We start from the raw sequence: 25082 nt of genomic DNA on the forward strand, positions 1-25082 counted from the left end.
ACAGAGACCAAACAAGCATTTTGAAACGGAGCACAAATGGATGCACGGAGCAACACTTCCCTTCAGCAACGTTGTTACAGAAATAGAAAATCCAGGTGATGCACATTACTTAGACCCCATGTTCACTGGGGCTGGCAGACAGTGGAGTTCCAGCAGGTGCTATATAAACAAGTCCCTTCCTACACACACCCAGCCCAGGATTTACAGGAAAATAAATGCAGCTCCCCTGCGGTGGCTACACCCACACGGCACCTGCAGGTGGCCCTGGCAGGGATTGCCCGGGTGCACACAGCCGAGGAGCAGGGCCAGGCTGCCCGGAGTGCACAGCCGCCGGCCCCGCTCTGCTCCACTGTACCTAGGCTCGTCCTCCCCGGGTGAGCCCGGAGCTTTTATTGACTCCACACAACCAACCTTCCCCGGGATCGCTGCGGCCGCATCGCGTCTCCCCTGTCCTCTCCCCTGGCTCACCCTGCGTTTTCACCCAGTGAGAAAGGGCAAGAAAAACATTTTAAAAACCACCGGGAAAACGGGATTACAAAACTACAAACACTGTTATAGGAAGATGTGAGGTCAAGCAGCAGGCTTGTAACTCATTTCAGAAAATGCATTAGATTTCAAGCTGCCAATGACATGGACTGGATGGGAGGTGTGAGCTACTGTTGCTGGGTGCCTGTCTGAACACCCCCTTGCATTTTAGTCTTGGTGACAGAGCCCAGTGCTGTGATTCAGAGAGAACTGTTAATTAAGAGACAAAGTCCAATCTCAAGCTAGCTGGCTCTATTTTTACATAATTTTATGTTTTGTTTGCTGAGCCTTTTAACTCGCTCCATGAACCAACAGAGCTGGCAGCTGATCTCCTACTTTTCCCTTGACTTTTCAGTGGTGCAGTGCAGAACATGTGATTCTCTACAACTCCAGGCCTTCTACTTTTGAATCTGTAGGTTTAAAAAGGAATTTTTTTTTTAAGCTGACATTTTGTCCTGAAAGGATGTGAGGCACACAGAACTGCCGAATGTGGAAGGCACCACAGGAGGCCAAGACATGATATTAAAACGAGTAATGAAAGAAAGCAAGCTATTGAAGTGTAAACTCCATTTTTACTGAGAGTATGCTACAGACAGAAATGAGTAGTTTGGATCCCTGGTGCAATTGACACCAAATATTAATGGCTTGGTATAAGCAGGAAATACAATGAAGTTTTAAAAATCTGTTTTCCATGTCTTTCCATAGGAGAGTCTGTTCGTTGAGGCACTGAAGACCTGTATTTTTTTTTAATAACCTGTATCTCAGTCAGTTTCATAATTACAGATCTCACATTCTTTAGACTAATTTCACTCACTGACAAGGCTGGGCTCTTGATCTCTATTTTCTTCCTGGATTATAAAACAACAGTGCTCTGCTTACTTCCTTGTCTTGGATCCCTTTCTTGGATTAAACCTTGCAGGAAGGAAAAATGCAATCTAATTCCCTGCAGGACACAGTGTTCCTGCAGGAAAGGCTTGTAGGAATATGGCAAAGATGGGAAACACAGCCCTGCAAATCCCATTGAACCAGGATCTGGTTCAGGATCAGGAGGAAAGTCACGGTCCTGACCATGGCGTGGTCACCTGTGCTGTGACACTGACCTCGGGCCAGCCCCTCACTTGGTTACATACCTTGAATGAATCTTCCTTGTAGCTTACTCAATCTCTCTATTTTTTGCTTAATAACAAAGGATGGAGTGTGTAGATTCAGGTATCTCAGAACTGCTGGCAAATGAGTCATGAAATGCATTGAATTTATTCAGTTGTCTTTACAATCCAGTACAAGTGTAAGTTCTGTGGAGAGATTTGTATTAAAAACCATCTCAAAACACACCACAGAAAGTCCCAGAGTAATTTGTTGCAGGGTAAAAAATCACTCACTCTCACAACAGGCTCACTGAGACTTTTCAAAGAAAACTTTGAAACAAATTACCACATAAAGACAAGTGTCTCCACCTGCAGACCTGCCTCTGCAGGTCAAGGTTGGGTTCCCAAATCCTTCCTCTCTTCTTAGAGGGGTTCCTGTGGCCCTGCTTGTACCCCAGGATTTCCTCTCAGCTGTAGTCTTGTTATTAGAGACATTTGGATGAAAACAAGGCTTTTCCTGAAAGCAGCAGCTCTCAGGAGGGTGAAAATATCTGGGTTTTCAAAACAAAACCAATTCACGAACGCACAGGGAACCCAGCTATAACTTTTTCTCCGTTTCCTTCAAACCCCTGCATGCATCACCTCCCCTCTCTCCTAAGACCCTCGGTATGCTGTGCTTAGGAGGACAAAGAGAGATTTTAAGGTCGAATTTGTTGATTCTACCTCAAAAGTGGCATCCTTAGAGCCTGGGCTGGGGGCGGCCGGTGGAGGGCTGTGAAGGGAGGCTGCCCGTCGGCCAGAGGAGCCGAGGGGGACAGGGAGCTGTGCCAGGCTCCGCTGCGGGGCCTGGGCGGTTTCAGGGTGCCCTGCCCGGGGTGCGGGCTTCCCGCCGTGCCCGGCCCGGCCCTGCCCTGCCCGGGGTGCGGGCTTCCCGCCGTGCTCTGCCCTGCCCGGGGTGCGGGGTTCCCGCCGTGCCCGGCCCTGCCCGGGGTGCGGGGTTCCCGCCGTGCCCGGTCCCGTCCCCGCCGTCCCTCACCTGCGGGCGGGCGGCGCCGGCAGGGCGCGGGGGCGGCGCGGCGGGCGGTGCCGGGAAGAGCGGCCGGGCCGGGCGGGGAGGCGCCGGAAGAGCCCATTTCCTCCGCGGGACGGGACAAAGCGGCGGGGCCGAGCGCAGCCAGGGCGGCCGCCACCATCCCAGCCCAGCTCTGCCCCGGTAAAGTTGCGGCTCTCGCACTTGGAAACTTTTGGGCGCCGGGCCGCGCTGCCGTGGGGCCGGGGCGGGGGGCGGAGGATGGGAGCGGAGTGGAGCGGAGCGGAGCGGGCCGCGCGTGGGGAGGGAGCCGGGCCCGGCTGGGGAGGCTGCGCTGCCCCGAGCGGCGGGGCCCGCGTGGGAGCGGAGCGGGCCCGCGGTGTTCGGGGCCGCCGAGCGCGTTGTGCCGGGGGAGCAGCGCGGCCGGGCCGCTCCCGGCGAAGTTTCGGTGCGGCGGGGCGGTGTCCAGGCCCCTCCCCGCGCGGCCGGGGCCGCCCCGGCGCCGCTCCCTGGCTGCGGGCAGGGCCGGGCAGGGCCGGGAGCCCCCTGGGAGCCCCCTGGGAGCGCTCCGTGCCTTTCGGACCCGCGGTTTGTGCGGGCGGCGCAGCCGGAGCCAGCCCTCCTCCAGCCCCGGCCGTGCTGCTGATCCCATACACGGACAGCCGGGAACACCCCGCGGCCCCGCCTGGCTCCGCCACGTTTTCTTACACCCACCGCTAATCCCCTCCTGTGCTGGAAGGCGAGAGCCTCTCCTTCGCTGACAGAAAGTTTCGTGCTACTTTTCTCAAACAAAAAGTAGGGAGAGCGCATCCGCTCCTGGGTTATGTGCGGCCCCTGTGTCTGCTGTCTGTGGCCCTGGGGTCCCTGGGCAGCGTGGGTCACCCGCCTGTTATTCATTGCTCCAACCAGTTCAAAACGCCTAAAACCTTTCAGGCCGAAAGTTTGCAGGAAAGTGTGTGTTCCAGTTAGGTTTAGTGAAGAATCAGACGCGCTCAAGGCACGGCGCCCTGCCTGTGTGGCCCTGGCTGGCCAGCCGTGCCCAGGAGGGGTGTTCTGGCGGGAGTCATCGATCGCCCCTCGCCGCGCGGGGCTGCGGGCCTGTGAGCGCGGCCTCAGCCCGGCTGTCGGAGCTGTGACCCCAGCCGTGTCTGGACTATCTGTATTGAACTAGTCTGGGAGCTCTTTGCTGCCCTTCCCCCTTTGTTTGGCTTTGTCTCTTGTTTTTTTTGGATGGGAGCTGTGCAGAAGGTGTTTTCTGGGTGCTTCAGTCACTCGTGCTCTGGTTACTGGTTTCCTGTGTTTTTCCTGCGCTGGGACTGGGGAGGTGGGAGAGGCTGCACTCCTCAGTCCTGCTGGCTACACCAAGCTCTGGGGTTGTGTATTTCAGTTCCTGGGTTGGTTTGTAGGTAGGATTGTGTTCATGAAGGTGAAAGCCTAGCTCATTTTACGCTAGGTGCAGCCTTTGCTCTGTCTCGGGGTACCAAGGCCACATTAAGTGTTTTGTTGTATTTATTTCACCCTTCTGAATCGTAACATACTTGTTTAAAAGGACATACTTTGATGTTGAGTCACTGTTCATCATTTTCAAAGAAGCAGTTTCTAAAACATCAGGAAATGTTTTGACTTTTCTCAGCAGAAACAGACAAAGGTTTGGTAGGTTTTGTTTTTAGAAAGGCTTTACCCTAACCTTTTCCATAACAAACAATGTGCCTTCATTCTTTACGGTTTTTTTCAACCAGCTCTAATAATAGGCCTCTGCATCGGAGATTTAAAGTTTATACAAGGTGGCCGGGGGGAGCGCAGTGGGCAGAGATTAGAAATCCTGTGCTCAAATCGATGCTTTAAAATACAAATGTAAATACTTTCCTCACAATTGATTTTCAGGGTTTGAAACGTCAGCATTTCTGTGCTGATATGTGTAAGGACAGACATTAATGTGCAGCTTCTTCGTAGGGCTTCTGTTGGTCTGATAAATTTAACTGGAAGATGTAATAGAAGAGTAATTTGTGTTTTTTTCAGCAGCATGAATATCTTCTTTCTGCAGCTGAAAGATCCAGAAACTGATCTTGCAGGGGAATCCACATTAAGTAGAAATGTTTATGAGTTGGAAATACACTTTTGTGAGACTTCAGGCCTACCTTGAGTTTGCATCTGCTGTTACTGTTTGATTTCTAGATGACCTTTCGTATGCAGAGAATTAGTTAAGATCACAGAAATACTCAGTGGCCAAACCAGCCTGCTGGTCACAGGTGGGCAGTGGGGCTGATCTGGAGTGAGGGCCCTCGTGGTGCTTCTGGTCACCACTTGCCAGGTTCTGTTTTACTGGTGTCTCTCAGCTTTGATGGACACCAAAGGAAATGTGATGAATAAAAGAGGACTGAGTGTCACTTTGCTAGGACAGTACTTTATGAGACAGCCACTCAGCATAATGAGTCACAGACTGGTTTAGGTTGAAAGAGACCTTAAAGCACTGGTTCCACTCTGCTGCCACGGGCAGGGACACCTTTCCTGCCCAATCCCTGCACCTGCTCCGAGCCCTTCCACCCTGGCCTTGAACGCTTCCTGGGATGGGACTTCCTGCTGTTGTGCCTTAACTGACATCACTCAAAAGCTTGTGCTGCTCGACGTCAGTGCTGGAAGTATGACCTTGAGGAGTGGGATCCATTACTGCTCTGGGAATTCACTCAAACTGTTCTCCAGCTAGTCTGGAATAGCTCCATTCAGTGACTTTATAGCTCGTGTGTTGGTTAAACAGCATTGCAGCTTTAGAGAAAGTGCAGATGTTTGATAATTACTACTTTTAACTCCATACTATTTTAATCCAGCAAATGAGATTTAAAATAGAGCTACCACAAAATTGTATGCTAGCACCCTGACTGGATGAGCTCCTCTGGAAAGATGAGCACTGAGAGTGGCCTGCTGTGTCACGAAGCAGAGCTGGCTGCAGATGGATTTACTGAGGAAATTTTACGCTAGGTGCAGCCTTTGCTCTGTCTCACGGGACCAAGGCCACATGAAGTGTTTTGTTGTACTTATTTGGTGAGGTGAAGGAGTTGCAGGAGGAATGAGGTCACTGCAACTGGAAGTGGGATTGTTCTCCTCCATTAACTGAGACTCCTTATCTGCTAGTCAGGGTGAGAATGGGTGTAACTGTGATTTCTGGTATACAGAAGGTTAGTCCAGGCTCTTCTGTTGGCAAATCTGATAGTCGAATATGATTCATAATTCCTTGTGACTGATGGATTTAAAGAGCCAGCTACCTTTTCTCTCAATATGATTACATATTTTTGCTTGTTAATCCCAGATGTACTACAGAAAACATCTGTTAGTCCTTTAATATGTGTTTATAAATATCTCTGGTGGAATTAGAGGAGTAACCTTTTTTTCTCCATGCTTTGTGAAGTGACAGAAATTATTCTGTACACAGATCTAAACTAACACAGTTTGCAAAGTGCAATTCTCCCCTAGTCTGAAGTTCCCTTCTGATAAAATTTCTCTAATTTACAAGACAGCTACTTATTAATCAGTTAGACTCCCAAGAGCCTCTTCTGAAAGGTTTTAAATTCAGGGATCAATGCCTGTATCCTGGACTTACCAAAGCTCTGTGGGCAGCAGATCAAGGGCAGGGATTCTCCACCTCCTCTCAGGTGATTTCCCACGTGCAGAGCTGCCCCAGCCCTGGCCCAGCACAGGCAGGAGCTGGAGCTGCTGCAGCCAGGCCAGAGGAGGCTCCAGGATGAGCAGAGGGATGGAGCAGCTCTGCTGGCAGGAAAGGCTGGCACAGCTGCCATTGTTCACCTGCACAGGAGAAGGCTCCAGGGAGAGCTCAGAGCCCCTTACGGTGCCTAAAGGGACTCCAAGAGAGCTGGAGAGACAATTTGGACAAGGGATGGAGGGACAGGACAAGGGAGAATGGCTTCATGCTGCTAGTGGGCGGGGATAGATGGGATATTGGGAAGAATTCTTAGCTGTGAGGGTGGGCAGGTCCTGGCACAGGGTGCCCAAAGCAACTGTGGCTGCCTCCGGATCCCTGGAAGTGTCCAAGGCCAGGTTGGACCCTGGGGCTTGGAGCAACTTGGGCTAGTGGAAGGTGTCCCTGCCCATGCCAGGGGTGGAATGAGATGAGCTTTAACGTCCCTCCCAAGCCAAACCATTCTCTGATAAACTCAGGGATGGAAAAACCAAACATGAGGCCAGCTATAGCTAAAGGAATAACCATTACCAAGGCAGAGGGTGGAACAGTGCCCAGGAAGCCAAGCTGGAGGCCAGCTGGTTCTCTGGTAGCTCTGTTGTAGTGCATGGAGTGGCGCAAGAACAGATAAATGTTGATGTTACAGCCCGAGAGTGAGTGAAACTTCTGGTAGTGAGGGGCTTGAAGCAGACAGGGAACTGGCACCAGTGTGGCAGGTAGGATTGCACTGGGCATGATGTGGGATCCTTAGCTTGTGGTGTGCTGCTTTTCCCAAAGAACACCCAGTTTCTCAGCAATCAGTGCCCTATTATGGAATAGATCTGCATATGACTGTATATGCTTAAGAAGAATTTCTGTGTGGAGCTGATGTTGAGCAAATGAGGAGTTGATGTGGAGCAAATGAGATTTTGGTGCAAATTAGGTTAGAAGAGGGAGTTGGTTCACCCTGTTCTAAAGTAGCCGTCAATAGGTAGTTTAAGGAAGAGGCTGAAATTAATGAGCTTGGTAGGTGGCTAGGTGCTGAAGGATCAGGAGAAGAAAAATATAATGGGTTTTTTTTTACCTGGATGTTAACTGAGGGGAGATTCTGGGCCTCGCAGTTCTGTCATTGCCGTTGTTCAGCAGAAGGTCAAGAGGACATTTAGGTAAATACTACATTTGTGGCTTTTCATTTAAGTCAGTAGGGGTCAATGCTGTCAGGAACATATGGCCTTGATGGCTTGTGTGGTTTTCTGTGCTCCGCCTTCCACTGCTGTTCCCACTTCTTCAAGGGCTCCGAGTTTTCATTCACTTTATTCTGGGCACTTGTACAGGTGATATCTATGCAGATCTAAGGCTCTAGGGGGAAGATTCTTTTCCTATATCTTTCTCTGGTTGATACAACCTGAGCACAGGAGATCCACTTAAATAAATGGTCTGCACAAGGGCTGCACTAGCAATGTAGCTTTACAGAGCCACAAAGGTCAGTTGAATTTTTCATGTAAACAGGGCTGAGCTGTGTGCCTATAAAACGGTGTTTAACCTGCGTAACACTGAGCAGGTCAGTATTCATCTTAGCAAAGTGCTCTTGAGATCTCCAGCTGAAGCTGTAGGTGGGTAAATGTTTTTTTTAATTGACTGGAATATTGAATTCAGAGCCCGTGTTGTTGAACAGCAGAGGACAGAGCTGTGGTGTGCTCAGAAGCAAGAAGGTGAAAGTGAGTGTGAGTGCAACTAATCAAGATGTACAAGCTGCCAGTTTTTGCCCTCTTTCTTGCAAGTATGTCCTTGTAATGTATACTTGTAAAACTAATCTCTTTTAGCATGACTTAAAGACCTAGGGCGTCTCGCTGTTCAATGCTGAAGAGTTGCTCCTGCTCCTGGATAATTCATGGTGGGCTGGGGATGTGTGTGCAAGTGACACATCTCATAATAACTTCACTTATAAGCCATAGCATTCATTCCAACCAGTATCTGGTGTCCAGGTGTTCTGGAGTCTAAGCATCCTGAAATTTCAATTATTTATTAATTTCAAAGGTGAGAAGTTGAACAGTGAACTCTTAGTGGTGCACAGAGGGCTTGATGTGTTCTGATTGCTATAGCTGAGAGGTCTGTCCTGCTGTGACCCTCATCAGGAGGTTTTGGTTGTACTGGTCCCGTCAACTTTTTATTAGTCTAGCCCTTGTCTGAGGCCCTAAGTTATGAGCCCTTCACCTGGTCTTGGCTGAGCTGACTGGTAGCAGCAACTGAAGGAGGGAGTAAAGCAGGAGTTCTGCTTGTTGCACCCTTGAGCAGTATCCTCTGGCTCTTGGATGCCTTTGTGGTGTGATGAATGCTCTAGGATAGGGTTTGGTGTCTCCTTCTGGTTCTCTGGTTGTAATTACCGACCTCTGCCACTTTTCTCTTTACTGATCCCTGCAATCATTTATCATAATTTATCTTCCCTCCCTCATATCCTCCCCTACCTTTCCCCTGGGTGGTGGCAGTGTGTAAAGCCATCCCTAAAAGAGAAAGCAACAGGCAGGCAGTAAACCAAGCAATAAAACCATGAGAGAAGAGCAAACAAGTAGCATTGCTTCCCTGAGGTTCTCTGCCAGGGTCCAGCAGTTCAGAAGCTTCCTGAGGCAGCAGCTGGAGCCTGGGCTGGCTGTTGTGCAGATGTGCCTGGTGGCCACAGTGGCCAGTGCTGGCAGGAGCCCACATGGCCTCTGGCTCTGGCAGTCCTGGCTGCAGGTGCAGAGCAGCTCTCCGATCTTCTTATTCAGCTGATGACTTCATGGCTTTTAAATTTAGAAACCTTGGGAGTTAAACAACTTCATACAAGCTACAAGTAAAATGAAAGATTTTTTTGGAATATTTTTTGAGTGAAAAGCAGGAATCTGGTTTGGCTCTATGAGAGGCTCTGGAGTGGTTTAAATGTTGGTACAAAGTATGGGTTTGTAGTTCCTGCCACTTCCACTCTTTGGAAGTTGTGTTTAATTAGAAACCACTGTCCTTGCAGCTGGAAACACATTTCCTGAGTAACATTAAACAGTGCATCCTGAAAGTGGAGATGTAGAGAAGCCTTTTTGGACAGTGGGCACAGCCTGTGTTTGTTACTCCATGACACTTCACTGCTGCTGGAGTCCTCAGTCACAGCCCTCTGACTTTGTACAGGTATAGAGAAGAGTGCAGTAGGATTGTGAGCAGGGGGTTTTCCCCTCTCTCCTAGCTGGGGGTTAGGGAGAAAAAATAATTACATAAAATCCAATAAGAGTAGCACAAAAAAAAAAGCTATAGGGTTTATATGTAGCAAAACAGAATAATGTAGATTACTTGTGCAGGGTTCAAAGCTTATAACCTCAAGGAGAAAAAGTTAATTTCTGGTCTTTATGCATCAGTACTTTGGTGTCAGGTGTTCTCAGCTGGTTTGCTTAGTTTACAGGACTGGTTAAGGCAATTTAAATATGATTATTTGATTAACAGACTGTTATTGTGGGCTTAGGGAAAAGTCAGTGGCTGTCAGTGAAAGATGCAGTGTTCAGCAGAACCAGAGGCAAAGCGCTGGTGCAAAGCCAATGGAACAGGATTTTTTAGCTCATCTGGTTTTTGTTCTGTAGGTTTGTCATGTTTCCTATTCCTGGGGGTAAAAAGAAGGGGTGGAGAGAGAAAAATGTGTCTTTAATCAGATGTGAGTTCTACTTAGTAAATGGCTGTGTTACTACATTAAATTTCTTTTTCCCCGACAAGACTATCTGAGCAGCGACTCCTTTTTCTCAAACCTGGTTGCTTCTATGGAATGTGGGAATGTGGGTGGGACAGTCGCTTTTTTTTTAACAGAAGTGGCTTTAATTGGTCATCTATCTGTGAAGGCAGTGACTCAAAAGGATTCCTGCCCAGGCAGGTCATGGTTCGCTCTGCACCGTGGTGCACCCTTAGTGAGTTAGTACTTGACAGAAGGTGGTTATGGCTGTACAGGAACTCTGGGAAGCATCCAGAAATGCATCACACCGCTGTTTAATTTTATTATTACTTGCTTTGCTCTTCTGGAGGGACTGTGAAGCTCTCACCAGTCAGTTCCCCAGTGTTCAGTGTCTGCAGCCTTGAGGGAATGGGATGTCGGAGCATCCTGCCTTAGTGCAGGCACTGAGAGGTGCTTCACTCCTCCAAGTCATGCTTGTGCAGCCCGTTCATGGGCACTCTTTCTTTTGGGGTTTGTTTTTGTGAATTTCCCCTTCCCCCTCCCAAACTCACAGCGGGAGCTGCAAGTTGAGAGTTGTCTGCGGGCGTGTGGTGATGGTGCAACTCTTCTGTCAGAGGAACTCATTGTTTATAGCTGAGAGATGCTGCTGAAGGTTGCCCTGAGCATGAAGTGAAAATCTCGGCCTCATCACCTGTGGGTATTGTTACTTTTTTCTTTAAAAAAACTGCTTTGTAATTTTTTGCTTAGACTGACAGAGTGTTCCTGAATCAAAGTGGAGGACAGCAAAAGGACTTCTGAAGTTTTCACAGGAAACTTAGAAAACATTTTACTTTGAAGAGTCTTCACACTCATGTTCTCCTTTTGCTTCAGTGGGTGCTTCTAGTAAGTTTTGCAAAAGGAGAAAACTGGGAAACTTTTTCCATTCTTAAAACACAGAAGTTTTTGTTACGTAGTCCTTAGTTGCTGCTGTGTTGAGCATGCAACTGGGAAAGAATATGGTATTTAGTCTCTAGTAATACAAGGCTGTCCATTTGCTCCATGTTTAAGTAAATTTTCATCAATCCCCTAATTATAGGCAGTCTTTTTTTTTTTCTCCAAAACACGTGTGTCAGCTCCAACAGCTCCATTATTTGTGGACTCCTGACAGTTTTAAGTTGCTAATGAAGGTGTACATTTCGAAGATGTGGTCAGCTAAAAGCACTGAAGGGTATTGCATAACAACATATCAATTTAGGAATGAAAATGCAGTTTGAGTGGGGTCAGATTCTGGTTATTTCTGACTCTTTGGCATAAACAGCACTTTTTATTGCAGGTTGAGTGCTGAAGAAGATCAGAACAAAAATCCCTGGGTTTTCTTTTCCCTTTATTGCCAGCCATCAGTGAGGTTTTGCAGGCTAAGCAAGAATCAATTTTGCAGCTGTGGCAAATTCTTCTGCCAGCTGATAAAGTGGACTAATTTATAACAACCTTTTCCTTATTTAATGTGTAGTTGTGGCAAAAAATTATCTTGTTAAAAGGTTGCCCCTTCTTGCATTCATTGTTAACTTAAGGTTGGTAATTGGAACCTGTGCTGGTGTAGTTTGGGGTTTGAAGAGCCAGGCTCTGAAGCCACAGCCTAGTTATTATATCTGCACTGACTGTGTGTCCCTAGGGTCTGAAATGTGTGCTGTGGTTCAGAGAGTGCCAGAAAGCTGTTCTTTAATTCTTTCACAGTGATTCCAGGGAAGCTTCATGGAGTTTTCCGCCTCAAGAGTAGTGGAAAGAGGCACTGAGGTTGGAAGGACTCCTGGTAGTTGAATTGAAGTGGTCCAGCAGATGCACAAGACCCTGCTGGGTTCTGACATCCTGTCTCCAGGCTGAGCCCCCTTGTTGTGTTTCAGTGTGAACCTACAGTTTGAGCCTTACAGCTTCAGTGTGAGAGATATGGCTGAGTAAGGGCTGAATTTGGGAGGCTGAAGTTGCCATCACTGCAGGGATAAGCTCGGGAGAGATGTTGCTGTTTGCTTAAAATGCAGGTGTGGTGTCCTTCTGCATGGCCAGAGCCTTGCAGTGCTCACCCACCACAGAGCAGCTGAATACAGCAGTTACAGATCCTCTTGTTCTGATTTGGGAAGTTATCTTTCATGGTGTTAGTGCAGGTCTTCAGCATAAAATGCACAAACATCCATGTGAAAGCAAAATGAGTTGTTATTACTCATAACAGTAATAGCTTGCTGGTCATGGCACATCCTTTTTTTCCAAATACAAAGTTTTGCAGCCAAAATATAAAAATTAATCTTACTTATAGAGGAGATTCTCTTCTTTAGAAAGAGCATGTGTGTCTTTCAAAGCACTCTTGATTCCCTGTCAGTCTTCTTTATGGAGCTGGGATCACACATGAGTTTTGGAAACTGAAAACTGCAGAAATGAATTGAAAGTCTGGGATGACCCAGGCTGTCCATCTGAACAGCTGAGTGGGTATAAGGCTGAGTTTTGCTCCTGTATTCTTTCAGGGTGTCATCCATGAACTGGAGCCTAAGTGTGACATAAATAAGTCACTAATTGCTTGTGCTGACTGTGATTTGTCTTCCATGCACCTGCTTTGTGGTAAAACAATTCTGTCAGAAAGGAAACTATCAGAGCTGAAGACTTGCATAACTGGAGGCAAGAAGCTGCTGTTGGCATCAGCATCTCCCAAGCAAACATCATATCTGCCATTGTGCAATCTGTGCTGAGGTCCCAGGACCAGAAGTGAAGCTGTTTGTGCACAGTGTGCCTTCATCCCCTAAGCAGCAGCTGAACCTGAGTGCAGGAGTGAAAACCTGGAGGGGACAGAGCATGTTCCTGGTTCTGACTGAAGATGAATGGCTTGAATCCCCAGCACTGTGACAGTCTGGAAGCTGCTAGGAGATAGCACAGACTGCTTGGGGGAGAGTGAGGCATCTTCATCTGCTGCTGTGCCCTGTGCCCACTCCTGTGTGGGCTGGGCTGAGCACTGCTGCCACAGTGAGGGGCTCCCTGTGGCTGCTGGCTCTGCTGGGAGACAACACCCACACAGGAGAGAAAACAGCCAAGAATTTCATGGATTTTTGTCGGGACACTGGATCAGGGTTCATCTCTCAATTCAGTAGCAAGGTCTAAGTGAGTGGAGAATGGAGAAGCATTTGTTTGTTACTGGCTGTGTCAGGCTGTCTGGTGAGCGTTTCAGATGCCTCTGTGGGTCTTCTCCACAAGAACAGCAGAGAAAAATTTATGAAAGCAGATTAAGAGTCCTGGAACTGGGATGGCACTTGTGAGGAACAAGCTTATCTGAACCTGAATATTGTCTTTTTTCTTGGGTGATTACTGCAGTTTGTGGGAAAAAAAACCTAAAAAAAAGCTATAGCAAAGTTGAATATACTTGGGTGGAAGGAAATTCCATCAAGGAAAACATGGTAATTGGTTTCTACAGAAGGTTGCTTTACTCAGTGCATTATTTTCCACTTATTTTTCCATGATTTATATCGATACCACACTTGAAAGTTTAGTAAAATTGTATTAAATGAAAACTAAGAGTTTGGGATGAGGTGGAGATGATCTTACCTTGACACCAAGCTGGACAAGGGTGGTGTATCTACTCACACCTCAGAATGTGGAGGCACTCCAGAGTTTAATAACACGAACACAGGCAGTGCATCCCATCCCACCTGTGTCACCAAGACCTGGGTCTCATAAGACAAGTTCAACTCAAACTCATCCTGCACATACAAATAGGAGCTTTGCCACAACGTGACACCTGAGTTTGTATTAATATTTCAGACGGTGAAATTCTAGCAGTAAGGATTTCTCATCAGGTAGTACCTGCGTGGTGTTTATGGCGGGGGACAGGACTTGGTAGCTGAGCAGATGGAGTGTAAGGTTGAATACTATGTCAGAAGAGTGTCTGTGTTTTTAGTTGTGTATACTTGATGTTAAATAAAGCCTGCTTAAATCCTCCTTGAAAAGCATCACATACACCAAACATCCTTGACTTGGAGCTATTTGGCTGCTGAGTGTTGCTTTATTTGTGGAACAGGGCAAACAAATTAATTTGGAGACTGTGAAGGGAAAAAATGGAACCTTTTATTTTATGGATACTCCTAGTTATATGAAAAACCAGTTTTGAGTTGTCAATGGGCCATATGAAGTCCCAGCATGTGAGCTGAGTTTTACTGAAGCGTGCCTTAATCTCTTTGAAACTAAAACTGTTCTGAAGATTTGTATTAATGGTATGTGTTAGATACCCAGCTCCTGAAGATCTTTGCTCTCTTGTCTGCCACCTTCAGCAGGGGTCAGCGATCCCTGCTGGTTGTCAGGTGGGTTGGGTATTTGGGTAACAAGCCAAGCAAAAGGATTCCATTGGGAACAAGGGGTCTGGTTCTCTTTCTGTCTGGAAGATAAAGCTTGGGTCATTGTGTTGTGAATCCCACCATGTTCCATCCCTAGGACCTGGGTGATAGAGTCTTTATGCAGTACAGAATGTCTAGAGACGATCTGGAAGCGTGGTAGGAGACCAGATTATCATTCAAAATGAGTGAGACATATGAGAGAAAGAAGCTGCAAAAAACTGCAGTGAAATAACCTCTTACTGCTCCTGGGCACATCAGGGCCCCAGAATGGGGAACAGCTGAGGAGTCCAGGAAGGGTGTTCAGATAGAGACTGTCCTCCCAGGTATAAAATGTTCTTGTCCATGTTCTGTGTTAGGCATTTTGGCTAGCTCAGTGCTGGAATTCAGCATGTGGTCTATTGTGCCTGACAAGGTCAGCTCCTCTCTGTGCCAGTCAGACCATTCCTTGAATACTGGCTTCTCTGAGAAATACCAAGAAATCAGTGAGTGCAGCTAAAAGCTTTTAGAAAGCAGCCTGGCAGGAGAGATAAAATGAGAAGACTGACAGCAGATGTTATGTTAAAGACTTTCAGTAGCACAAGGTGGTGGGACTGAAGAACAGGAGATGGACACTTATTTTTTGCTGTGTAACCCAAGAGATTTACCCCTGCCTGGAGGTAGGCAGACTGCAGGATGGTTTGGTACTGGGCAGGTGGAATGGACTCACTCAGTAATGTCTGAGATACAGCCAGCACTGCCTTCAGGTGTGTGTGTGGGACTGCAACCTGGAAAAACAGCACCCTGAGCACTTAGGCCTTTTTGCAATTCATCGGGGTGCAGAGCTTGCTGTTCAAATTGTGCTCCTTCACGGGCTTTTGGAAAAGCCTTGGATGCCCTCAGGGCATTTCTGCAAAGCAGCTGCAGAGCTGCATTCCCCTGCTTGCCAGTATCTAAAAATTATTTGCATGCCACTATTATGGAATTATGGTATCTGAAATTATTCCTGAAACCTTGAATTACCAATTTTTGAGAACACGCAGACCTACAGTTGTGGCTTTTGGAAGGAGCACTGTGTACATCACCCTTGGTGTCCCCCTGGCAGCCCCAGCAGCTCAGACGTCCCTCTGCTCATCCTTCTTTCCAAGCAGGGCTGGGGCCTGTCCTGGGGGACACTTCAGAAGCAGAGCTCATCTCCATGCTGCTCCCTCCCTGTGCAACGCCACCTCCTCCATCAAGACAAGAACCTGGGAAGGGAAGTTTTAGTTACCAGCTTACTCTGAGACAGAGCTCCCTGCAGTGGCTCCTGCCTCTGCCAGTGTGGGTCTGTTTGGGCAGGGAGAGGAGCAGTTGGATGGCAGCAGTGGCTGGTTGAAGCAGAATGGAGACCTGTCCTTAATCTTTAGCTGTTGAGGTCTTGACTGTTTGTAGAAAGCAAGCAAGAGTTGTCCAGGGGTGATTCTGCTTGCGTATCATTGGCTCAAGCAGAGCTCTCAAAGTGGCTTCTTTAAACCCCTGTGCTTCCCCTGCCCTCATGTCCTTGCCAGTGCACGAACTCCCAGTAAGACACTGCATTACTACTGAAATCTCCATTGCAATAATGAGCACCATCATGAACAGGAAAATAATTCAAGGGGTTTGCAGTTAACGTGCTGGGCTGGTGAGCATGGTTGGAGGTTGGAGCTTCACATGTCTGAGCATCAGATGTGTGGGGAGGGCATTCCTGCTCCCTGCAGAAGCTCTGCTTGATTCTCAGTTTTCAGTGGCTCCTGGCTCAGCTTGGCTGCGGCATCCAGCTTTGCCCTGTGTTCCCACTGCAGTGGCTTTGCCAAGGATGCCAGCTGATGGTGCCATCTCCCCTTGCCATAGTGGGGTGTGTGGTGGCACAGGGAGCCAGATGGGCATCTCAGCCCACCTTGCAAAAATGGATTTCTTTCCCTTCAGCCAAATCAGTCCTTCCCCATCTGGTTAATCGCTCAGGCGTGGGGAAAGCTGTGCCAGTACGGAGGGGGTGTGATGTGCAAACGGGAATGAGTTCCTGGAGGGGTGTGGGAGGATGAACATTGGTCCTTAAGCAGCTTTTCTGCTGCTTATGAAACCACAGGCTGGGCAACCACAACTCCCTGTGCAGTGGTGTTGTTCTATATATTCCTGCACTTGAGATTCAGCGCCGCTCACTCTTCTGCCATGTGGCCCGTGCTGCTTTGTCCTGAAATTAGTGGGGCTGGGGCATGGAGAACACGTTCCATGTCAGTTGGGCTGTCCTAGCTGTCAAACCAGTGCTGCACTGCTCTGCTGCGGGTTCCTCTTCCAGAGGATGTCCTCTTTCCCTGTAGGTGTTGGAGTGACTGCAGTGGGGGTTGCGGCACGCTCTCCAGGAGCCAAGGATTAAGCACTCTGCTCCAGTATCCCATGAGGTGGTTTGCTACCTGTTCCATATTTGAATTCACTGAGGGAAGAGCTTGAGCAGTCACAGGGAAAAGGCAAATTCCAGAGAACTAGGGGGAGAAACAGCCATGCTATACCATGGCCCTGGCAGTTGTCCTTTTATCCTCTAAACCCATCTCACCCATGTGTTAGTAACCTATAGCCTGTTCCTGTGTTCTCCACAGGTTTAATTTAATTGAATAAACATATTTATTGTAATGTACAAATGATATCCAAGCCCTTGCTACCAAACAGGCTATTTGATACCAAGCTTTGCTCTGTAGATAAATTTCAATAGCGCTGCTACTAAGTGGTTTTTATAGACCATTACTTTTGGCCAGTTCATGAACTATCGTACTAACGTGTTTTCAGATGAATTGCCTTTATTATCCTACTAATACAATTAGTGTATCTTCTCATGGTTACCTCGTCCTGCACATTGTTTCTGCAAGAGGTGTAACAGCATTAACTACATAGAAAAAGCCTTTCTTTAGAAACCTGCTGGGCTTTCCAGAGCCCTGGCTCTGTTTCTCAGAAACCACAAAGGTTGTCAGTGCATTTTTCTTGGCTTCTTACGTAGGAAGCATTTGTGCTGAGCTAATGGGGAGGGAATAAATCAGTGAAATTCCTTGTGAGGGGTGGGAAGCTGCCTGGGGGAGAGGGGCATTTCACAGCATGCCCTGTGCCAGCTGTGGCACAAGCCAGTAGGTGAGTGAAATAAAAAGAGGGGGTGATTGGGAGAGAAGGTTAATTAGTGAGTTCACAGTGCCTAGTGGTTCCTATCAGAGGTAGATGAGGACAGGAGATGACCACCTTCCACCATCCTGTGGCTCCTTGGGGGCTCTGGAGCTGTGGCCTGGCTTGTGCTCTGGAGCTGGGAGCCTTCCCCTGCACTCACTGCCTTTTCAGTGCAAACCGTCAGAAGGGTTTCGTGTATGCCAGCCTCCAGTGGGCTCATTCTAGTCTCTCTCTTTTTAAGCTTTCAGCTTTTTAAGTTTTTTTTCTCCCAGCAGTGTGGGCACTTGGAGTGTGGGTGTAGTGGAGAGCTGAATGCGGCTGGGTGAATATTCCTGCCTTGCACCTTGTGAAGCTGTACTTCAGTGTGTCAGCTTTGGTCAACAGTGCTGGAGTGAGTTCTCAATCTCTGCTCTGGTGCCCGTGGTGTGGGAGCCCTGGGATGGCTGGGGAGCAGCCCTGAGCCCTGGCTGAGCTCCTCCAGTGCCCCAGAGCTTTCATTCTGCCCTGGGAAACGAGCAACCCTCCTGTGCACAATTAGCTGTTGGGGTCGGGAGAGAGCAGTTGGTTGTTGGTACGTGTTGTAAACATTGTTGGTTACCAAAATTAGTGCCTTGCCTCCTGCTTTTTAAAAATAACGGGATGTTGTGCTCGTCTGGCAGCTTGGGGACATCTGGTGCTGTCAGAGCAACGTGACTGCTGAGATGCTGTGCAGGCAATGCCCTGGCCAGAGAAGATTAAAAATATCAGCAAATAAGCTTTAAAATTATCTCAACAGTAGGTGTTTAGGAAGATGGGTGGACAGAGATTTAGGAAATCTATTTATCTTCCTGACTTTTTTAAAAATAAAGAGTTACAAATGTAGGTTTAGTCTAATCTTGAATTTTGAGGTCAGCCCAAAGCAGGAAGAGCTAGAATCTATTATGTCTGAAGTGACATGAATTGGTTTCATGTATTTCCAGTACTTTAAATCAATTTTTTAACTGAAGTTATTGTTCACTTTATTCTTTTGTTGTAATGTGCAGCATCACAGTGTTAATCCAATGATTTGTTGTAGTTCCTTATTTTTAGTTCTATTTTTTTAGGCTGCTGGTCTCAACAGCAGAGCTATTTTAGTAGTTTCACTCAACTTTTCCCATAAGTATGTTTGCTGTTCCATTGGGATGTTGATATAAAACTGTAACGGGAAGGAACGGCTCAGTGACAGCTTTGAACAGATCTCTTCATGCAAATCTGCTTTTCCCTCCTATGCAAATGTTAAGGAGAAGTGTAATAGATATGTAAGCTGTTAAGTATGAACCAGCTGGATTTTCTGGCTTTGTGAGGCTTATATTCACTCTTTTACCTTTGTATTCCCCGAAGGTGAACTGGGTGAAGGGGGAGGGTGTGTGGGTTGGGTTAAACCTGGCTCCTGCTCTGGTAGAGCCTTTGGGCAGTGGCTGGTGGTGGAGCTGAGGAGGTGGGCAGCATCCAGAGCTGCTGAAGTCAGGGGCTTCCTTCTGCTCCCCCAGGCTTGGGCTGTGTCTGAGAGCTGGCTCTGGAAGGGAGGTGGTGCAAATTGGGCAGGGGGCACCTAGCTTCATGGGCAAAGTGCCCCCCACTACCTGTGGTGCTTCTTCATTGCTCAGGGACCACCAGTGAGTGGCCCAGGCACTGCTGATCTTGTCATTGCTCTGATAAAACAGTGTGGCTTTGGGTAGGTTTGTGTGTGGGTTTATTTGCTTTTGGTTTTCTTTTCTAACCAAAATGTGCAGGTAATATCTGTATAATGCAATAACATTTTCTCAAACTCATACCATTTGAATCAAAACTGATGTTTCTGGAGATGCTGTAACTTCCACTTACACTAAGTGGATGTTTTGTGTTTAACAGGTTGCATTTTAATTTATTTTTAAGATGCATTACAATAAATTGTATTAATGTAGCTCTTTTCTTCTGGCAGAAATGACTGCTGTCACTGCAGCCAACGTGAACTTCAAATGGGACCCCAAAAGCCTGGAGATAAGGACACTGGCAGTTGAAAGGCTGCTCGAGCCTCTTGTTACACAGGTAGGAAAAAGATGGGGCAAAAAAAACAGTCACAAACATGATTACCTGATTTAGTGTTTTAATTAAGTCACAAAACTTAAATTCTAGGTGTACAAACTAAAAAGAAAAAAGTCTACAAGTAGTTTCTTTGCTCAGTTTCATTGCTCAGTTTCCCTGGCCATGAGTCCAGGGAGACTGTGCTGCTTCAGCACCTGCTAAGACACAGTGGTTACTGACATGCATTTCTGCACTTCTGATTGAAATAATGTTCCATGCCTATACTTTGTGCTGGATTTGTGAATAAAAGCTTCTTTCTGTGTGGTATATATGCTGCTGTGGAAAGCACTGAAGAGCACAGGAAGGCTGGAGTAAGTCTTGTAAATGGGAACTGTGTGTATTGGGTGTTTTGGAAATTCTTGGAAGAGACTTTCTAGGAGGTCTGGAAGAGAAGGTACACAGGAGACAGTTCACTTGTTGTCTTCAGCATTGTTTTCCTGGAATATGAAATTTCTAAATGACAGAATGAGCTGGACACAATTCCTGCTAAGCACACATGGGAATGATCAAGTTTTGTTTCCAGTATTATCCCCTTTAGTCACCAAACTGCCGTCTGTACCTGTGACTTGTTCCCTCTGGGTCCTTGGGTGGGCAGTTATCCAACTGATGAGGCTTTTTAGCTGAAGTTACTGATGGAGTCTTTGCTTAAGAGAAATTGTCCTAATTTGGCAAACTTAACTGAGCAAACTCATTCACAGGATCTTTTTCACCCAGTGCAGTGTCTGTAACTTAGTCCTCAAGGAATAAGCACAACAGGCTGTACTGGCAATCCCCAGTTTTCTGAATGATGTGACTGGCAAAATACAGAGGGAACTGGAGCAAATTGCCTTGTTGCAACTTGTTCTTTATTTGTAGAACACGATGAACTGAGAGTACCCAGTACAAATGCTCCCCATTAACCAACCATGATATTCCCAGCTGAAGGCTTTCCCTCTCTGCATCAGCCAGCTGGGAAGATGAATTCAGCTCTGAGGACCTTTATGTCAGCAGTCCTTGGGCTTTCCAGAGTAGTAATTTTTTTAGTGTTGTAATTTAATGTCCCTCTGAAGCAGCTTTGTGTGTGTTTTCCGAGGCTTTCCAAAAAGGAGAGGAAAGAATAAGGCAAATGGAGAAGTGTGTTTGGATTTTGTGACATACAAGGGGATGGATCCTGATCCTGAGCTCAGGGAGTACCTGGGGGTCTCCTGGCCTCTGGTGATGACTCTGCTCCCAGCAGGGTTTCAGTCTAAGATGGAGAGCTTGGAAATATTTTGGAAATATTTGTTGATTGCAGGATGATTGTGAGAGTTCAGTTGGGTTTTTTTTAGGGAAATAATGAGCTCTACCAAGTCCTTTGCTCTGCTTTCAGCCCTTTGGCTATAGCACTGTTTGGACTGAAAAGATACTGTGTCTCTACATTTCTACTGGCACAGACTTCAGTCTTTTCTGGGATCTCTTATGACTGGAGAGTTATCCCAAACTAATTATCCCCACCTTGCTTTCTTTTATGTGGTGCCAAAGAGCTCTGGCCTGTTACTGAGACTGCAGTTTATCAAAAATACAAATAGATCTCCATTCTTAAAATCAACTTTTGAGGAGTGCTGCTGGTAAGAGAAATCTTTGAGCTGTTTAGTTGCATTTATTTTGCTCATCTAAAGAATCAAGAGGCATGGTAGTGTTTAAATGTGGAAAACAGTCATTAGGTTAACTTTTGGAGCTGGCAATAGTGCAGGTATTAGCAATACACTGTCTAGAAAAAAAAAATACATGTGACCTTACTATCAAATGGCTCAATATTAAATTTGATGTTGGCTTTTTTCCCTTCCATCTGTTCCTTTAGGTAACAACACTGGTTAACACCAGCAACAAGGGTCCCTCCAATAAAAAGCGAGGCCGTTCTAAAAAGGCTCATGTCTTGGCTGCTTCAGTTGAACAAGCAACAGAGAATTTCCTGGAGAAAGGAGACAAAATTGCAAAGGAGAGCCAGTTCCTGAAGGAGGAGCTGGTGGCGGCTGTGGAAGATGTTCGCAAGCAAGGTAAGAGTGTGGATCTGGTGGCCTCTCAAACTGTGGCTCTTCAGAGCAAGTGGAACCATTCCCATTTCCCTTTGCTGCTCTTTCTAATGACTGTGCCTCTCAACTTGTGGGTTCTCAGCTTGCCTGGCTGGCATCCCTGAGCAGTAATGTAACTGGATAGGTCTGGAAATTGGATGGCCCAAGCAGAGATTAAGAAGAGAAGCAGAAGGGCTAATTCTTTGAAGAGCATTTAAAAACTCAGTTTAGGCTCAAAAGTGAATGTGCTCCCTGCAGCTCTGAATTTTATGGGACTACATCTGAAATATGTCAATAACTTCTTCAATATCTGACTGTATACAGACCAGCACTGTAGGAGGAAGAGCCAAGTGTTGACTCAACAGAGACGTGTTTCTTGAATATGTGAAACGTAAACAACACCAAACAGAATGTGAAGACCTTGATTAAATATTCCAGGCTTCCTTCCTCACATCTAATGTTGATTTTTATAATTTTCTTTTTTACTTTCTTGGAGCAGACCTGCAAGAAAAGCCTATGGAGCTGACTTACTCTAAAATATGCACTAGTAAATATTGTTGCTCATAAATCATTTATCATTCTTCCAGTCATGAGTCTTTTCTATGCTTCAGTGAAACCCAGTCAACTGGTATTAATGGTGACGGCTGCTGCTGCAAAAAGGGGAAAACTCATTAGCATTAATTACTTGTTTGTAGCTGAAGTTGCAGAGTGGTGAAATATTAGTTGGAAATGGTTCTAAGTTCTGGATGAGCCTGGCTGATAGACCAAAGAAAGATCAAGGTAAGAAGGCTGCAATATAAGGGGCTAATTGAGTTGGCTTAATTTAACAACAAACAGCAGGAGAGCCCCCTTTGACTCCAGGCTTTAATTGTTGGTGCTCGACTGCTGCTCAGTTGAGAGTTAGTGCTCATCTGTGGGTGCCTCCAAATGGTTCAGTGGTGCTGGTGAGAGAGGGAGCTCTACTCAGCCCTTGGGATTGAGAACTTCCCTGAGCTGGATTTGTAGCTGAATATTGCAGTGAGAGGCTGGGAGGAGGAAGAGACTGACAAAAAACCTTCCAGATGACCCTTTCCCATGTTTCTTGGCTCCTTCTTGGTTCTGAGACTACACATAGGCTTGATGCCAAAACCTCCCTGCTCTGTTGGCTTTGACATAGGGGGTGAAGTTCCTAACTGAGAGGTGCTGGAGTGAAATTACTTCCCATCTTAATGTTGCTTCACTTCTTCCTCCCTTTTTGCTGTTTGCAGCGTGTGTGGATTCTGGTGTAGAAGGGGTGGCTGTGCCTGTTTCCTCAGGCTGCTGGGTGGTCAAACGGCAGTGAATCTCCTGGACACAGGTGGTGCCCAACATGCTCTGTGGGGACACCACTGCAGCACAACCCAGGGTCAAAGCTGTGCCCCATCACAGGGCCAGTGTTTGGCCCGGTTTAACAGAGCAGCTCTTGGTGAGGAAATTTAAAGTCAAACCAGCCTTTGAGGAAAGGACAAGCAAGTGGTGAAAAATGAGCTAGAACAGAGGGAAGGGTTATTGCTGCCAGTGCCCAGGAGGATTGCAGTTCTCAGCAGTGCTAGTAACAGCAGGGAGATACAACCTCCCAAGGCATGTGGTTGTGTACACTCTGTTCACCTCAGGAGGCTCCCCATACTGTGTCAGACCAGTTGAATCTGTGAACTGGAGGAACAAGGAAAGTGGGATGCAAAGCCTGTACGTGTGCTCAGCAAATCTTTTGCAACAGGGGCATGAGTGGAGAGTAGACTTTGGGTGTTGTGGTCAGCAGCAGGGTGATGATGAGCTGGCAGTGGGATTATGGATATAGAGCACAATTAATCTTCAGTAGAGGACAGGAAAATAGCATTAATAATGCCTCTATTTAGAGTAGGGAGTGGTTTAGTTACCATAATAAAAAAAGATGAATGAATGTAGACAGGGATTATGAAGATGATTAGGACAATAGATAACTTGTCTCATCAGAGAAAATTAAAAAAAAATTTTTTTAGCCTAGCGAGCAGAAGATTGAGAGAGTACATGATTTTAGTGAGCATGCTTGTTCATAAAATCCCATTTGCTGGGGGTAAAAACAAAGAACTGAAAAGAGCTATTTTGAATGAATAATAGCATGGCTGCCTACTAAATCAATGTAAGTGGATCTTCAAAGTCTTCTTGTTTTTTGCAATGGAAGAATAAATTACAGCAAGCAAGTTAATGAAATATCATACAGTAAGATTCCTGGCCCTTTAAAGCTTTGTACTTTTGATTCCTTATAAAGTAATGAAACTTTTTAAGGTTTTGAGCAGAAAAGTGGAGATAAAGAATCAAAGTGTTTTTCAGAATAGATCCTGCTGTGGTTATTGAAAAGACTTGGTATTTGGAAAGCCTGCGAACATCTTGAATTTTGGCATTGCTGTAGTGTTTGTTACAGGCATTTCTGCCATCAGAGGTTTGCTGGGTAACAGAAGGTGCAGCACTGGTCCTGCCCAGCTCCTCTGGTGCTGTTGGGAGGTGTTTTGGAACTTCAGCCAGTCCCTTACCCAGGTGCTTGGCACTGAAGCAGCTTCCAAACTGGGCTCAAGAGGGAGATTTCTTTTGGGTCAGACTGGCAAGGCTGTTCCTGATTCCCTGGAATGGCTACAGCGCTCTGTTTCTGTATCTGCATGTGAGCATGGGCATCCAGGGAATTCACTGTGCTCTCCTGTTGTTGTCTTCTATGGCAACTTCACATAACAGACCAAAAATTAACACTTAACATTAAAAAGTCTAAGCCTGTGTATAGGTTTGAGGTAAGAGAAGGAATGAATGCTTTGATGGCTCAGGTTGCAAATGCAGGGGAATGAACCAACTGATTCAGCTCTTTGTCCTTCTGCTTTGTTCTTCTAAGTGAAGGGTTCTTCAAAACTGAACAGTGAGATGAATTATGAAAGGGGAAAACAGTTTCTTCAACTGTACATCATGGAGGATGTCTGGCTTAAGGATTTCCAAGGAGCAGGAGGAGGCCAGCTGTGGAAGATCTTGAAGTTAATACTGAATTCTTGGAAAATTCAACTTCAGAATTCTGTTGTGACCAGTTAGTGAAATTTCTTAGAAAGGTACAATGAGTTCAGGTGGTTTCCTGCAACAAAGCTTTAAGAGTGTGCCACTTTGAAAAACCATAACCTGAGGGAGCTCTGAGGTGGCTGTTGGCAACTTGTAAAAGTGTTGTAGGCAGTATATGGATTTAATTAAAGGCAAGATTAAGGAATTATCAGAAGCTTTTGTTGCCATAAGTATCAACTCCTGTGTTGATGTGGCAAAAGGTGGTGTGGGGCCTCATCCTTCAGAGTAGAAAGCCAGGACAGCCTGCTGTGACCCTGCTGGTGGGTGTTGAAGGTGGCTTTACTGGGGAGACAGGACTTCAGTATCCAGAGTAGTAGAGACTTGAAACTCTGATTTCCTGCTTGCCTTCATTTGGTGGGGAATGGCAATCTCTGGGGAAGTGCGGGGGTGCTGTGAGCAGG

At 46.6% G+C, this 25082-nt stretch overlaps 1 protein-coding gene across 1 annotated transcript in view; it reads left to right on the top strand.

Moving 5' to 3' along the window:
* Positions 1-2704: 2704 nt before the first annotated feature.
* The window catches only part of CTNNA1 (catenin alpha 1), a 116684-nt gene continuing 94306 nt past the window's right edge, over positions 2705-25082 (top strand). The window contains 3 exon segments of the mRNA XM_030957794.1: positions 2705-2823; positions 19419-19525; positions 21381-21576. Coding sequence (XP_030813654.1) covers positions 19421-19525; positions 21381-21576 — 301 coding nt within the window. The 5' untranslated portion in view covers positions 2705-2823; positions 19419-19420.

The sequence above is a fragment of the Camarhynchus parvulus genome, chromosome 13 (genome assembly GCF_901933205.1).
Source record: "Camarhynchus parvulus chromosome 13, STF_HiC, whole genome shotgun sequence".
Classification (NCBI taxonomy): domain Eukaryota; kingdom Metazoa; phylum Chordata; class Aves; order Passeriformes; family Thraupidae; genus Camarhynchus; species Camarhynchus parvulus.